We start from the raw sequence: 16,967 nt of genomic DNA, 5'->3' as shown, positions 1-16,967 counted from the left end.
CGGGTTCAACCGTATTCAATATTTTTGACACATAGTTTGAATATGTGAAAGTATTGTAATTTCGACAATATTAAATTTAAACATATAATTTGGAAATTACAAGTCAAGTGCTATATATTTTTTAATGCTGAATTCATCAGAATTAAATTCTAGACCCGCCTGTATTCAAGACATAAGGAAATTCCCATAGATAAAGATTATTGACACTTTTTTTTTTCTTGAACAACATGCACATGAAGATGAAATCGAACGGCATAGAAATTGAAATTACCCATACTTATTATTATCATATGAAACTGCACTCTACTTCTATTATTTGAGAAGGCTCCTATTTATGAACATAGGACTTGAGGAAACTGCATTAATGGCAAGAAGAATCCAAACAGCACCATATATAGTTGCCATTCTGCTGATTACCGTTCCTGACTCGTCTTATTCCTCTGTTCTTCCACCGTTTCTTCTCAGCTTTATTTTCAAAAATAGAAACTTCCCTCCTCTTTATTAGATTGAATAGACAAAAGATGGAGACAAGCTCAATTTCCAAGTTCTTCATTGTTTATGCCTTTTCTTTGCTAATGGTAGCTCAGTTGATTTGTTGCAAAGTCACTTATGATAAGAAAGCCATTATCATTAATGGCCAAAGAAGAATTCTTCTCTCTGGCTCTATACATTATCCCAGAAGCACCCCTGAGGTACTCTCCCATTTTCTTAAGCCCCACCCCCCCCCACAATCATTCTTGATTTTGTTCGCGTTGAATGTGTGACCATCTAATCTAAAAGTTTAAATTTTTATAGAGAACACTCTTCATATTACTTAACTGTATCATGTTCCACCACGCCCCACATGTGTGAGCCTGATTCCCTTTCTTGGTCCAAACACGTGTAAATTCTTCTTGCTAATGGGTGGTGGTTGAGATTTGAATCCAGAAACTCTGCCTGATACCATATTAGATTGTGTGTCTTGTGTCCATTTATCTAAAAGGTTAAACTGAAAATGCAATTTTGGGTATTTAATTGTATTATGTTTCAACAGTTTTTGTTACTATATTCTTGGTCGGATAATGTAACTCTATTATGTTAATAAGGATGAATTTAAGTAAATGGTTGTGTTGCAGATGTGGGAAGATCTCATAAAAAAGGCTAAAGATGCAAACTTGGATGTAATTGAAACTTATGTTTTTTGGAACATACATGAACCTTCCCCAGGCAATGTGAGTGTTTCAATTTGCCCAAAAAGACTTGGCTTTTTACTACTGAAAGATGTTACCTTTATTTTTGCTTGCTAATTGCTAGTAATATGCTATGTTTCTTGTGGACAGTATGATTTTGAGGGGAGATATGATCTTGTAAGGTTTATAAAGACTGTGCAAAAAGCTGGGCTTTATGCACATTTGCGCATTGGACCTTATGTTTGTGCTGAGTGGAATTTTGGGTAATTGCTTTACTTTCCCCTTGTTTTGTGTTCCTATTATTAGTATTTTCTTATTAAATTTTCTTGGTTAATTTCAAGAATGAGCTAATGATTTTATGTACCCTCTCATCTACTGCAGGGGATTCCCTGTATGGTTGAAATATGTTCCTGGTATCAGCTTTAGAACGGATAATGAACCTTTCAAGGTTTGTCCGCTATAAAAGTAAAATCACAAAACTATCTTTTGTCACATTCAAGTAACTAAACATTACCCGCTATTATGCAAACATGGCACCAATTTTGCCGATGCTTGAACATGTTTGTTTGTAGCATCATTGTTTATGTTTGTTTTTGCCTCTGATAAATATAATGTGGTAATAAATTGATAGATTCTGATCATGAGTTGCAGTAATGACATTTCAATTCTTTTTGTTGTAAAGGCCGCGATGCAAAAATTCACCCAAAAAATAGTTGAGATGATGAAGAGTGAAAAACTGTTTGAATCCCAAGGAGGTCCCATTATACTGTCTCAGGTATGAAACTGACACAGTAGTGGTGATTTAAAACTTAAACTTCTGTTTTCTGAATGCATGATATATTGCACAGCTGTTCTGCAAGTATTCTAAATTTGTTTTGGTTAGATTGAAAATGAATATGAACCAGCAAGGAAGGCGCTTGGAACTGCTGGCGAAGCATATGTCCAATGGGCTGCAAAAATGGCTGTTGGATTAGATACTGGAGTTCCCTGGGTTATGTGCAAAGAGGATGATGCCCCTGATCCTATCGTGAGTTTTCTTCGCCTTATTCTCAGTTTTGGTTTTTGACTTCTACATTATTATCTCGGATTTAGGAATAATGTTCTTGAAACTATTGACTGAGGATTCTAACCATGTGTCTTGATCAGATAAATACATGCAATGGTTTTTACTGTGATGAATTTTCTCCCAACAAACCTTACAAGCCCACTATGTGGACTGAAGCTTGGAGTGGCTGGTAAACATCTTGTTTCTCAAAGACTTGAGTAATGCAAATATATGCTCATTTTTATGAACTGGTTCTCATATTCTTCTTTGTTGAAAGAAGGTTCACTGAATTTGGTGGCACTATACCTATGAGGCCAGTTCAAGATTTGGCATTTGCCGTTGCTCGTTTCATACAAAAAGGTGGTTCATTTGTTAATTATTACATGGTAAATGAACTTCCTCAGCAAAAAGAAAATACAACATTCATATTGAACATGTTATGTATAAAATGATCTTGATTGACTTTAACTATTTTTTCGGTTGCTTGCCTTTAACTATTCCTTCTTTTCACAGTTTCATGGGGGGACCAACTTTGGGCGCACAGCGGGAGGCCCTTTTATAACGACAAGCTATGATTATGATGCTCCAATTGATGAATATGGTGAGGTTAATCAGCTTAGTCCGTATTCTCTACAGATTTACAGCTTATCATTTCTATAAAGTCCTTTTATTTCATGATATAAGCTGAAGTCTTCCTTGATCAAACTATCAATTGAACATTTAGTTATCAGCTAAGTTCTTTAACTTCATATTTAATCAGGTTTGATCAGGGAGCCTAAATATAGCCATCTAAAGGAGCTCCACAGGGCAATTAAACTATGTGAGCGAGCTTTAATATCTTCAGATCCCAATGTTATTTCACTAGGAAGCTCTCAGGAGGTTAGTCCTCAATTAATAAGGGTCAAAAATATGATATATGCTTTACTATTTTGTGTTGCTGAATCAACAAAGTCATTTCCTTTAGGCTCATGTATTCTCGTCTGGCAAAAGAAACTGTGCAGCATTTCTCTCAAATTACGACAGCAACTCTGCTGCTAGAGTAGTTTTTAACAACAAGCACTTTAATCTTCCTCCTTGGTCCATTAGTATTCTTCCGGACTGTACGCATGTTGCCTTCAATACTGCGAAGGTAAGTAAGGTTCCAGCAAGTACAATTTGCACCATTTCATGCGTAGCTATGTGCTTTACCTTTCAGTTTAGTGATTTAAAACATCTTTTTCTTGCTAAGGTTGGGACTCGAACTTCACAAGTGAAAATGATACCAACTGGCTCTCAGCTCCACTCTTGGGGGGCTTATAGCGAAGATGTATTTTCTCTAGAGGACAGTTCAACATTTGCAGCTAATGGACTTTTGGAGCAGATTAATATCACCAGAGATAACAGTGATTACTTGTGGTACATAACAAGGTGAGGTTCATATTTAAGTAGAAAAATCATCCAACATGAGTACATAAATCTTCTAATTACATCTAAATAAGTACATTTTTGGCCTTTCTTTCTTGTAATGCAGTGTTGATATTAGTCCCTCAGAATCATTTTTGCGAGGGGGACAAAAGCCTACGCTCAGCGTCCACTCAAGTGGGCATGCAGTTCATGTCTTTGTCAACGGGAAACTTTCTGGTAATGATGCATATATGCACATTGGTAGAACAGCTACCAGGAAACATTTTTGGTATTTCCGCTGTTGTGGTTATAACATTTTCCGGGACGTAATCAATTCATAATTTCAGGATCTTCTTATGGTAGTCGGAGGGATACAAAGTTCACTTTCACAGGACCAGTTGGCCTGCAGGCCGGAACCAATAGAATTGAGCTACTGAGCATTGCTGTTGGCCTGCCGGTTAGTTTCTCATCTTTACCACCTACAATACTTATCTACAAGAAAGAAGAAGGCAATTTCTTCTGACTCTTTCATTGCTGCTAGACTACCACTGTGTAATTAGGATTCATTTCAGGCAGAAATAAATGCAATTCTACTTGTGTTACTTTATGCTGCTGCATTAATAGTTTTTCGTTCTCAACTGATTTTAAATATTCTTATTGCCTTGAAGAATATTGGACTGCATTACGAGGAGTGGAACACAGGAATACTCGGGCCAGTTGTTATTCAAGGTCTCAACCAGGGCCATAAAGATATATCGTCGCAGAAATGGACATACAAAGTACTGAATCTTACCAAATCTTTTACTCTTTCTTTTGTCTTCAAAAGGATATTGACAGTAGAAGAGTTTCTTCACGATATAATTAATATGTTCCTCCTTAAACAGGTCGGATTGAAAGGAGAAGCAATGAACTTGATCTCTCATCATGGAGTGTCTTCAGTTGATTGGATTGGTGGTGCACTAGCTACCCAAGGACAACAACCTCTTAAATGGTACAAGGTAAGAAATTGAGAACACAAGTTTTGGGATATTAATAACAGAGACACGTTAGTCCATTTACTTTAGGTCCTATGTTTTCTAGGAGTTATAGTCATGCCATAGATTTTTATGCCAAATAGAAAATATAGTGAGCTAGTACTTTTGGCAGCCTGGTGCACTAAGCTCCCGCTATGCGCGAGGTTCAGGGAAGGGCCTGACCACAAGTATCTATTGTATGTAGCCTTACCCTGCATTTCTGCAAGAGGTTGTTTCTACGGCTCGAACCCGTGAATTGAGCTAGTACTTTCTATTTTCATTTTTATTTTGTATGGTATTGGTCTATGATGAGCTAAAATAGAGCGACATGGCTGGAGAAGATTCATATAGCCGACTCCACTTGTTGCTGGAACTTATGACTCATCTTGGAATTTTTGTTTCAGGCTTATTTCGATGCACCAGAGGGAAATGACCCTGTGGCCTTAGACATGAGAAGCATGGGTAAGGGACAAGTTTGGATCAACGGACAAAGCATAGGTAGATATTGGACAGCATCTGCTAATGGCAATTGTGATGCTTTCCACTATGCTGGAACTTACAGACAAACTAAATGTCAACTTGGTTGTGGACAACCAACTCAGAAATGGTAGTTCTTGAATTTTTACTGATTCTGTCATCGCTAGAAGCATTTTACTACTGCTTAAATTTCCTTTATATCATTAAATACACATTAGAATTTCCTAACTAATCCTTTGTCTATTCCGCTAATTCTCAGGTACCATGTCCCAAGGTCTTGGTTGAAGCCAACACAAAATTTGCTTGTCTTGTTCGAGGAACTAGGTGGTGATGTATCAAAGATATTGTTAGTGAAAAGGACAACTTCATGAGTTCAGTTAGTTTAGGAAACGTCTCCAGTAGGAAGGAATTCTGTAGGTTTTTTTTATCATTAGGGATAAATCCATGTAATAGAGTCACATTTCTTGGAAAAAGCCAAGATCTAGGAGAATTTCTGGATGCTTTTCCACTTTGCTTGGTGGATTGATGTATATGTTTGACGTCTTCTGTTCCCGGTCACAGTTTGGTGTCTCACATTCTTTCTGACATTGTGTAACAATGACCTTCATCAAGAAAATAACTAGACAGAAGGTCTCAAGTCATATTTCATATCCGTTTCTGAATGAGCAAGAGGGAACAAGAAGGGGAAATTTATCACTTTCCTACTTTATTAACTGGATCTCTTGCAATCGAAATGTAACAAAATGTGGCTCTTGTCATATCGAGGGTCTACCGGAAACAACCTCTCTACCTTCATAAGGTAGGGGTAAGATTTACGTACACATTACCCTCCTTAGACCCCACTTGTGGGACTTTACTAGGTTTGTTGTTGTTGTTGTTGCTGTTGCGGCTCTTGTCATATCGCAGCAGCAGCAAATTTTGGTTCCCAATGATTTATAAACTTGTATCAGGCCAAGAAATGTTGCTTGTGTGTCCAAGAAAAGTTGCTTGTTCAAAGGACACAAGCACACACATATTCAGAATTACTCACAGATGCTGATAATGTACACCAAGAGCAGAGAAAGATCTATGAACTTGCAAATAAGTTCAGTTCTGTCCAAGCAAAATGGAAGCTTCACAAGAGTAAAAGCCGGAAAATAGTCTAGTTGATAGAAATTAAAGGGCATATAGCCTTAGACCATATGTACAAATCAGATTCCAAACACCAAAACAAAGGTTCATAAAAGTATGATTGATAATAAACAAACAACAATCAATAGATCCAAATTCGATCAAGTTACATGGTTATTGCAAGAAAGGTACTGATTTCACTATCAGTCACTAACTTTTTAATTGTAGATGTGTTCAATCTTTAGGTTCTACAATATTATGGTTCAAAATTAATGTCTGTTAAACTTTTAGTTACTTTTTACACACAAATATGCGTGTGTTTCGAATCGAAAACAACTAGCTCAATTAAACCTTTTCACAATTTACCATGTGGTGAATGGTGATATATCAAAGATGTGGGTCGTTCCACTTGCATGCATGCCACGTTTAAGGATAACTACGTGGTGAATGGTGATGTACCAAAGATGTCGTTGGTGAAAATAACAACTTCCAGAGTTGAGTTAATTTAGGAAAGTCTCCAAAACCAATTTTGTAGGCTTTGATCATTCGGGGTAACTTCATGTAAAAGGCGTACATTCACTATATAACGGTCCTTCACTGTAAAACTCGAGTTTTATATGAAACTAATTTTCATGCTATGTTATAATATATATTCTCCATAACAGCACTTCGCTATGACAGCCAACAAAATCAGGAACAAATGATGTTGCTATAGAGAGGTTTGACTGTATATGTTAGATATATCATGTTCCTCATTCTAGTGAAATCTATGTTCAAACACATATTCTAACTTCCAAAATATACTTTTCCACTCAAAACTCGAACACTCTATTTTCCAATTTTAACCAAAGTTTATTGTCCAAACGCATTCTCAAAGATACTCTGGGATGCTGGAAATGTACCAAGAGAACCAAAAGAACAAAACAAATGCAAATAAGTCAGTGCTATCTAAGCAAAATGAGAGCTTCACAACAGTAGAAATCTAAAAGTAGTCTTTTTGTAGAATTGGGCATATAGCCTTACACCAGTAATGCACAAATCAGATTCCAAGCAACAAGACAAGGTTCACAAAAGCAATAAAAACATGGTGGATAGTACAACCATACAGTGATCCATAGTGTGAAATTCGAACAAGTTACTTGGTTATTACAAAAGACAATACTACTAAATATGGGATATCATCCCCTTGATTAAGGAGATTCAAGCAGTGACAGTAGCAGGAGCAGCATGCTTCACTATGGTCTGCTGCAACTCCTCTTTCTTGGCACCAACAACTCTGTCCACTTCTTTTCCATCTTTAATGAAGACAAAAGTTGGCATTGCCTCCACACTCCATTCCGCTGAAACAGTCTGTAACAACGGTACCAATTTACTATCAATCACTATCTACACCTGTCAAAAAATGGTAACTAAATTGACAAAAAAAAAAAGGTTTAAATGATGTACCTTCAGTTCATCAACATCAACCTTGAGGAATATAACATGGGGCATCTTCTTAGCAATGTCAGCAAGAATTGGGGCAATAAAACGGCAAGGGCCGCACCATGAAGCAGTAAAATCGACCACCACCTAAACCAAAGAGTTGTTTTTTACATAAGTTAGGCGTGTTAAAGGAAAAGATATATGCCCCAACAACAACAACAACAAAAAACCCAGTATATTACCACATGTGGGGTATGGGGAGGGTAGTGTGTACGCAAATCTTACCCCTACCCCACCTAGTGAAGGTAGAGAGGCGGTTTCCAATTTATGCCCCAACAGCTTCTAAAAATATGAAGCATATTTAAGGGTACCATCATTCTTGTACTAATTGTAGCAGCCAGGGACTAATGTATAAAGACTTCGGCATAACTTATGTTCATATAGTTAAAACATTCATCGAATACATTTGCTTATACTAAGTTCAAAACTTTAAATCGACTGTCATAAAGAAAGTATTGATTTGAAAGTAGGATTTCCGCGAAATAACTTCTAGAAATCTGAAGCATATTCAAAGGATACCCATCATTTTGTACTTCAAATTTTTAGCTAAGCAACTAGTAGCTTGATATATAGTTACTTAGCCACGACCTATATACATATACTCAGGGTTTTTTTAATCAAAAAGATGCTTATGCTAAATTCGAATTTAGTGTCACAGAGAAATAGTGATTGCAATTATATTCCACTCAGCTAATTTAAAATCCTAGAATGGTTACTTTAAACAATTAAACAATCACAAAAAGCATCATATCAACTTTATAATTGGATCTTGTCTTCACACAATAGATTCGATTTATCAAAAAAGAAATCATCCTTCTCAAAAAGCCTTTGACCGCATACATATAATTCCAAGGGGCCCAAATAGCGACCCACCCGAATCTCTTTTTCCCAAACAATTCAGCATGGAAGCAACTTTAACTAGGAATTTGTTCCAAAAAATAGCAATTATGCCAATCAAATGAGTAAAATAGGGATTGTATTGACATGGGCATTCATTGATTTCTATAAATATACACTACACAACAGAAACAGCAAATCATAAGTAAACATGTTACAATTAACTGAAAATCAAACACTGAATAGATAAAGGCATACATTTTAAGCAACTACAGAAACAGATCAGAAAGAAATGTAAGCAAACGAAAACCCAAAAAATACCCACAAACTAGCAACAGCTGAAGAAATCATAAAAACAAAAAAACCCATTTTAAAAAATCAAATGTTGAACAAAAGCCAAGTCACAAAAATATAGTAACAAAGAACTCAAAGTAAACAAAATCAAAATTAGTAAAAAAAGTCAAAGTAATATAATCATACCAGTTTCTTAGTCTCAACGCCTTTCTTGAAGTACTCGTTCCATTCCTCAACCTTGTGGCAGCCGAACACTTGTCCCTCCTCGGATGAAGTAGCATCGTTAGCAGCCATTTCTCACAAAGTTCTTAGAAGCAAAATAACTCAAACAACCAAACAAGCCCTTAACTTTAGTTTCTCGTAAAACTAACGCTGAATGCCACTGTATTCCCAAGCAGACTTTATATAGGGACAGGGATGTGATAAATTACCAAAACGTAACCGATTTTAAGCTTTATTACGAAATAACCATACGCGTCATAGTGTGAACACTTTTAGTCGGTCTAAATATTTTGAAAAATATCATACTAAGGACCGTTTGACCATGAGTTTTGCCAAAATAAATTTGGAATTTATTTGGCAAATACATATTTGACCATAGATTTTGTCCATATTTTGGCAAAATCTCCAATCCCAAATCCAAAATCCTAAAATCACCTCAATTGGTGATTTTGGGCCAAAACATGACCACTACATTTTTAAAAAAATTTAAATATTACCATAAACTTTTATAGTTTGTAAAAGAGCCCACATTTATTACGACCAACTAAATATTTGATGAATATGCTCCCTTATCAGCTCAATCCTTTGTGCATCTTACTTTTGCTTCTGATTTGTAGGCTAAATGGCTTTCTGAATGCTCATATCAGTTAACTTTTTCTTTTTAATTAGGAGCCGTAATTCTCTAATGGGATTTCATTGTAATTAATGATTTATATAGTTCATTGTAAAAATGATAATTTTATACCAAACTTATTTATGTTATGGACTATGGTTTGTGATAATGGTACTATTGGGTATTTGTGATAGTTTTTAGAACTTATGGGGTATAAGTCATGTTTCATATTTTTTCAACTAAAAAGTGAAATATGTTTTGAAAAATCATGTCCAAACACATTTTCATCTTCAAACCAAACTTCACCCAAATCAGATTTTTCAAAACAAATTTGGGACTCTATGGCCAAACGCTAGCTAAGAGTCCGTTTGGACAAAAGAATTTTTTCGCTTTTTTAAAAAAATTAGTGTTTGGCCATAAAATTTTTAATTTTCAGTTAAAAATAATTTTTCGAAAATTTGAAAAACTCCAAAAAACTATTTTTCAAAATTTTCACTCAGATCACTCACAAAAATTCAAAAATAACCCAAAATTATATTCATGTCCAAATACAACTCTAATTTTCAAATACCATTTTCACTTGAAAAAAAAAATATTTTTTCTTAAAATTTTATATAATTCTTATGTCAGGATTGCGGTGAAATAGTCAAATTATTCCATCACTAATTAAAGATCTCTAGTTCTAACACATAAAATCCAAACAAATTTTTGAAAGAAAGTGATGTTTTTTTAAATGAGCCTTATGTTGTATAAATTTAACTTACTCGACTGTTCACTTTTACTTTGTATTCTAAAAATATAATTTTTATTTTTATTTATTCATTATATTAAATTAAGAGAAAAATAAAATAAAAATTGATAATTTTACCCTTATCATTAACTATTGATTTCCCAAATCATTTTTCATGACTTTTTAAAAATATTATTTTTATTATATAAAATTATAAAATATATATTTTACATATTTATTTGTCAAAAGTGAATAATTAAAAACGAACGAAAATAAAAAATTAAAAAGAATAAAGAAAAATGAAGGATATTGCGAGGGAGGAAACACGTGGGCAACAAGAGAAAGAGACAGAAGATATTGGCTAAGTTCTATTTGAGAGAGTAGCGTCACTGATGAGGTTGTACTTGTGACGCAGAAAAATTTCAAAGTGTGAATTGTCTCGAACAATTACGACTTTGATGATTTCTAAGGTCAAAAGTATTAATTTAATGCCCACTAGTCTTCATTTAAACTTTGCAAAGTTGTCATTTGTACGATGTATTTCTAGATTATTCCATAATTTCAAGATAATATATGGTTGGTTGAGATCATGTTTTCATTATCTTATACCGGCCAAGCTCAGACCGACCATCTTAAGAATTCTACAGATTATTATAAGGACAAGTGTAAATGTTGGAGAGAAAAAAAAAAAAGATAAGTGTTATATACTTAACGGCCAAGCAATAGGACGTGGAAACCAGCGGCGGAGCTAGGACTTTCATTAAAGAAAGTTAAAATATAAAAAAATAAATTCACTAAGAAGTCAAACAGTGTCATTATATAGCTTATATACATATTTTAAAAAATAACTATCGAGCTAAACAGTGTAATTTTCTAACGAAGGTGTGTGGCTTCTTGGGTGCATGTGGCTCCGCCACTGGTAGAACCACGACTTTTCTTTTCCAGAGGTGATGTCAGGATTTGAAGGTGACAGGGGCACATGAGCAAATGGTCAACCAGTGCTCCTCGACAGACTTTGAATTTTAAAAGTGTCAAGCAAAATATGTGATCGTTTTTAATATACATTTATATTTATATATTCAAAATGTCGAAGTTAACGTGGTTCGGTGAGCCCTCCTCTCCAAGTAATAGGTCTGTCTCTGTCCTTTCTAGTTTTTGAAGAACGCTATTATTGTTCTTTTCTAGGCCCAAATACTAAGCAACAACATAAATGGACGGGTAATTGGGCTAGTCTGGCCCATCCCTTAATGGTCTGACATGGTCCATCGTAGCTAAAAGAACCTTTAAGTTTTAGGTGGCATTCTACTTGGATAAACACTTTGGTTTTGGTTTCATTTTGAGTTTGGTCTGATTATTAAGAAAGATTTATGTACCAAGTTTAGAAGATTCTTAGGCCTCATTTATTTATTTTTTAAGATGAAGATGTTTGAATATAAATACATATTTGAATATCAAGATGTGCATTAAGATTAAGACGCCTGAATCTGAATACACATGAATATAAATATGTGTATCAAGATCTGAATACTAAAATATTAAGATTGTTTGTTTTTTAACATCTGAATGTATAAATTTATATTTATTTAAAAATTAATAAATATAAATTTTAAATAAAATACTAATTAATCTGATATTATATTAATAAAATATATATTTTTTAATATGATACCTAGTGGTGGTGATGGCTAACGGTAGTGATTGTGAATGCCAACTAGAGGCGGTAGTTGGTGGTGGTTTTGGTTGACGGTGGTGGTTCTAGGTTGTAGCTACTGGTGATTGATAGTGATAGCGATTATGGTTGGGGATAGTGGTGGTGGTAGTGGTAGTTTATAATTGTGGGCAGTGCCGGCTATAGTTGTTGATGGTGATGGGGGTGCTTAGTTGTGGCATTTAAGGTGGATGAGTTTGTGGTTGTGGTTAAGAATGATGGTGGAGGGGTAGTGAGGATGGTGGGTGGTGGTTGTCGATAATGGCGGCGGCGATGATTAAGTATGGTGGTGGTAGTGGCGGTTGAGTATGGTGGCAGTAGATGGCATGGTGATAATTGATAATGGTAGAAGGTGGCGATAACTAATAATGAATAGGGATGATAACATCTTAATGAAATTTAGTCTTTGTTATAAATTTTAATGATACAAATCTATTTAGACACATTAAGTGGTTGTGAAGTAAAAAAAAAAATACTTAATGATTAAGATCTACATGATTATAATTTAGAATTTAAAAACAAACATACTTAATATCTGATATTTGAATAATTATGATTTAGACCTCCATTAAGGGCATCTCCAACCTTCACTCCAAATCTTTACACCAAAATAGAGTAAACTAATTCCAACCATTACTTTATTTTTTACTCCAAAAAAATTATTCTTTTTTATATTCTTCTCTCTCTTCCATCTTATATTATAAATGATGCAATTGTTGGAATAACATAAATGTGAAAAAAATTACGGGAAAAGTGAAGAGGGAAAAAAATATAGGGAAAAGGAGATAAAAGATAAAACCAAATCGTGGCCAAAATGAGACATGCCACATCGCATGCTAATGTCTCTCAGTTATAAATATATATAGATTATTATTTTTTATTTAAATTTAATTTTCTTATTCCTATTAAACAAATCCTATTTTTTCCTTTTTTACATATTCATCCCATATAATTCATATTTCTTTTATATATAACCATTATAAAATTATTTTATACCATAATTTTTTAAATAATATAATTTGTATGCAAATATTATAAATTATATATATTAATGGATAATTCAAATAAAAGTGAAATCATTGAGATACAAGATAATTCAATACATATTACATGTGGTTTAAAATTTAGTTTAAATGCTACTTAAATATTCAACTTTCACCTCTATTATGCTCCCATAAATGATCTATTAATGCATTACAAAGTGCAAAATGGGCATCTTTGTCCTTAATTTTTTTGTATTGACCTAAAAATTATTCAAATCGATGATTTTCATCTACTACTATTTCTACTCTTGGAGTTGGACCTTCCCAAATATCTTGAATTGGTACATTAAGGTCACGCTCATCCTCAATTATCATGTTGTCTAATATAATACATGTTGTTAATATATTATATAGCACTTCTTTTCTCCAAAACCGTGACGATCCTACAATAATTGCAAAACGAGCTTGTAAAACTCCGAATGCACGTTGAACATCTTTTCGATTTTAGGAACATCTTGTATTTTATATTTGCACCTTCATTTTTGTGATGGTTATATATTTTTTTTTATACAATTATAACTTATAATAAAATTAACTTATAATTTTACATAAAAATAATATATGCACGAAAATTAATTTATCAAAATTATACGCTAAAATTAAGATGTAAATTAATATTATTAAGATTTTACATAAACATAATTAGGTATATATAATATGCTAAATTAAAAAGATTAAATAATAATAAAATAATAGAAAATAGTGATGGAGTAGATGAATCACTATTCACCCTCCAAAATGAAGGTAAATTTGGAGGTGGGTTGGAGCAAAATTCCTCCCTTTTTTACTCCAAAATGGGGTTTGGAGGTAAAAAGCCATCTCCAACCCTTCCCTCCATTTTCTCCTCCAAAATGGAGTAAAATTATTCCAATAATTACTTCATTTTTTAATCCGAAAAAGAATATTCTATTTTATATTCTTCTCTCTCTTCAATATTATATTATTGTCTTTTATTTAAATTTTATTTTTTTATTTCTATTAAATAAATTCTATCTTTTTTTTTTACATATTTATCACATATAATTTATATTCCTTTCTTATATAGCTATTTAATATAAAATTATTTTATACCATAAATTTTTAAATAATATAATTTATAAGCAAATAGTATAGATTATATATATTAACGGATAATTCAAATAAAAGTGAAATCATTGAGAAATAAAATAATTAAATACATATTATATTATGGTAAAATTTAGATTAAATACTACATAAATATTCAACTTTCACCTCTACTATGCTCCCATAAATGATCTATTAATGCATTACGAAGTGCAAAATGAGCACCTTTGTCCTTAATTCTTCTGTGTCGAGCTAAAAATTATTCAAATTGGTGATTTTCATCTACTACCATTTCTACCGTTGGAGGTGGACATTCCCAATCATCTTGAATTGGTGCATTAAGATCACACTCATCATCGATTAACATGTTGTGTAGTATGACACACGTAGTTATTATATCATGTAGCACTTCTTTTCTCCAAAAACGTGATGGTCCCGCAACAATTGCAAAACGAGCTTGCAAAACTCTGAATGCATGTTCAACATCTTTTTCACATGATTCTTGTTTCATTGCGAAATATTTCTGTTGTGGCGAACGTGTGTCACGAATAGTTTGCACAAGGGTTTACCATTTTATATTTGCACCATTCATTTTTTGAGATGATTATACATTTTTTGTACAATTATAACTTATAATAAAATTAACTTATAATTTTACATAAAAATAATAAATGCACGAAAATTAATTTATCGAAATTATATGCCAAAGTCAAGATGTAAAATTAATATTATAAAGATATTACATAAACATAATTAGGTATCTATAAAGAGATAAATTAAAAGAGTTAAATAATAATAAAGTAATAGAGAATATTATTGGAGAAGATGAATAGTGTCACTTCAAATTTGGAGTGACACTATTCATCCCCATTTTGCAGCAAAAAATACAACAACATTGGAGTCAAATTTCTCCAAAAATCGACTATATTATGGCAAATGAAGGTAGCGTTAGAGATGGCCTTTGGAGTGACACTATTCATCCCCCATTTTGTAGCAAAAAATGTAACAGCATTGGAGTGAAATTTCTCCAAAAACCGACTACATTATAGCAAATGAAGGCAGCGTTGGAGATGGCCTAAGTGCAAACAAATAAGACCTTATTCAACCAAGTTACTTATTAGATAACTATAAGAAAATAAATATTTATGAAAAATTAATAGCTTAATAAAAACAAGGGCTAGTCTAATGACCTTATATAATTGTAAGAATTGCGAACTAACTATGAACAATCGCAAAACGTGCTTATGTGCATTATTCCATTAGGGACATGTATTCGGATTTCTGGTTCACAAACCCTACAAACGCTTCGTAGTTTTATTCGCCCAAGCATGTTCACTAGCTAATTGTGAATCTACTACTCCATTTTCCAACTTCTTTCTCCCCAAATGGGGTATTGATACCAATCTACCTACACAAGTTTTGCAAATTTAATGTCTATAATTTTCTGTTTCTCGTCACTACTACTTGCTTTGTTAATTGATTAATTCGAATTCAAGCAAATAAGTCCCATTTTGGGAGTAAAATACTCCATACTAAAAATAATTTTATTTTTAGGATTACAATTCTGATTAATGACAGAAGGGTAATGTTGCGGAAGTCAAATGTATATAGTGTGAATGAGTCACAACTACTATACCAAAAATTATGACAACCACTAAATAATAAACAAGACAATAAGACAACAACAAAAGAACACCTACCAATTATTGCGGAAGTCAAATGTATATAGTGTGAATGAGTCACAACTACTATACCAAAAATTATGACAACCACTAAATAATAAACAAGACAATAAGACAAAAATAAAAGAACACCAGAATTTACGAGGTTCGGCCAATTTTGTCTACTTCCTCGGACACAATCAATATTTTATTCCACTCTAAAATTACAAGTGAAATAATACTAAAGAGAGAAGATACAAATGCCTTAAGAAGATAAAAAGGCAAATGAGAGGTGTACTTAAATCCTAAACATTAGGCCTCCTTTTATAGGGTGAAATTCCCATTCAAAATTGTCATCCACCGATGTGGAACTTTTGACAATTTCAACAAATCTCCACCTTGGCAAAATTCCACATCTTCAATTTTCTCTCAATAACAAATTTTGGTTGTGTCTTCATCTTCAATATTTAGTGTTCAACAATGTTGATCAAATCCAAACAATGTTGAAACTTGACCGCAGTCACCACTTTTGTCAGCAGATCAGTAGGGTTCTCCGTAGTATGAATTTTCTTCACCGTGACTCCACCTTCTTCTATGATTTCTCGTACGAAATGATACCGAACATCAATGTACTTCGTCCTTGCATGATAAACTTGGTTCTTCGCTAATTGAATAGCACTTAGACTATCACAAAAAATTGTAATATTGTTTTGTTCAATACCAAGCTCCTTTAGCAACCCCTGAAGCCAAATTGCCTCCTTCACAGCCTCTGTAATAGCCATGTACTCTGCATCTGTTGTAGACAAAGCAATTGTTGACTATAAAGTAGACTTCCAACTAACTGGTGCCTTTGCAAAAGTAAACACATAACCAGTAGTTGACCTTCATTTGTCCAGATCACCCGCAAAATCTGAGTCACAATATCCAACTACAGACCGATTGCCTTCCTGCTCAAAAACTAACCCAACATCTACAGTACTATGAATATACCGTAGAATCCATTTCACAGCTTGCCAATGCTCCTTTCCTGGATTATGCATATATCTGCTAATAACTCCAACGGCTTGTGAAATGTCAGGTCTCGTACAAACCATTGCATACATCAAGCTACCAAC

General features: G+C 33.5%; 2 protein-coding genes across 2 annotated transcripts; one reads left to right on the top strand and one right to left on the bottom strand.

Annotated features, from left to right (window-relative positions):
• Window positions 1-220: 220 nt before the first annotated feature.
• Window positions 221-7,549, top strand: LOC107762105 (beta-galactosidase 5-like). The gene is made up of 18 exons (XM_016580429.2): window positions 221-692; window positions 1,116-1,211; window positions 1,320-1,432; window positions 1,551-1,617; window positions 1,852-1,944; window positions 2,053-2,196; window positions 2,316-2,404; window positions 2,495-2,600; window positions 2,728-2,815; window positions 2,975-3,093; window positions 3,179-3,343; window positions 3,443-3,621; window positions 3,725-3,834; window positions 3,945-4,054; window positions 4,266-4,376; window positions 4,482-4,595; window positions 5,015-5,217; window positions 5,347-7,549. The coding sequence occupies exons 1-18, from the start codon at window positions 522-524 to the stop codon at window positions 5,456-5,458; spliced, it is 2,190 nt and encodes a 729-aa protein (XP_016435915.1). The 5' UTR covers window positions 221-521; the 3' UTR covers window positions 5,459-7,549.
• Window positions 7,151-9,239, bottom strand: LOC107762104 (thioredoxin H-type 1). Its single transcript, NM_001425748.1, has 3 exons — window positions 8,997-9,239; window positions 7,644-7,766; window positions 7,151-7,547 (listed from the first exon to the last, which is right to left on the bottom strand). Exons 1-3 carry the CDS (start codon window positions 9,102-9,104, stop codon window positions 7,398-7,400), a joined length of 381 nt encoding a protein of 126 aa, NP_001412677.1. The 5' UTR covers window positions 9,105-9,239; the 3' UTR covers window positions 7,151-7,397.
• Window positions 9,240-16,967: the final 7,728 nt, after the last annotated feature.

Source organism: Nicotiana tabacum, chromosome 12 (assembly GCF_000715075.1).
Source record: "Nicotiana tabacum cultivar K326 chromosome 12, ASM71507v2, whole genome shotgun sequence".
Lineage (NCBI taxonomy): Eukaryota > Viridiplantae > Streptophyta > Magnoliopsida > Solanales > Solanaceae > Nicotiana > Nicotiana tabacum.
Note: the sequence above shows the minus strand (reverse complement) of the source record. Positions and strands in the feature narration are given on the sequence as shown.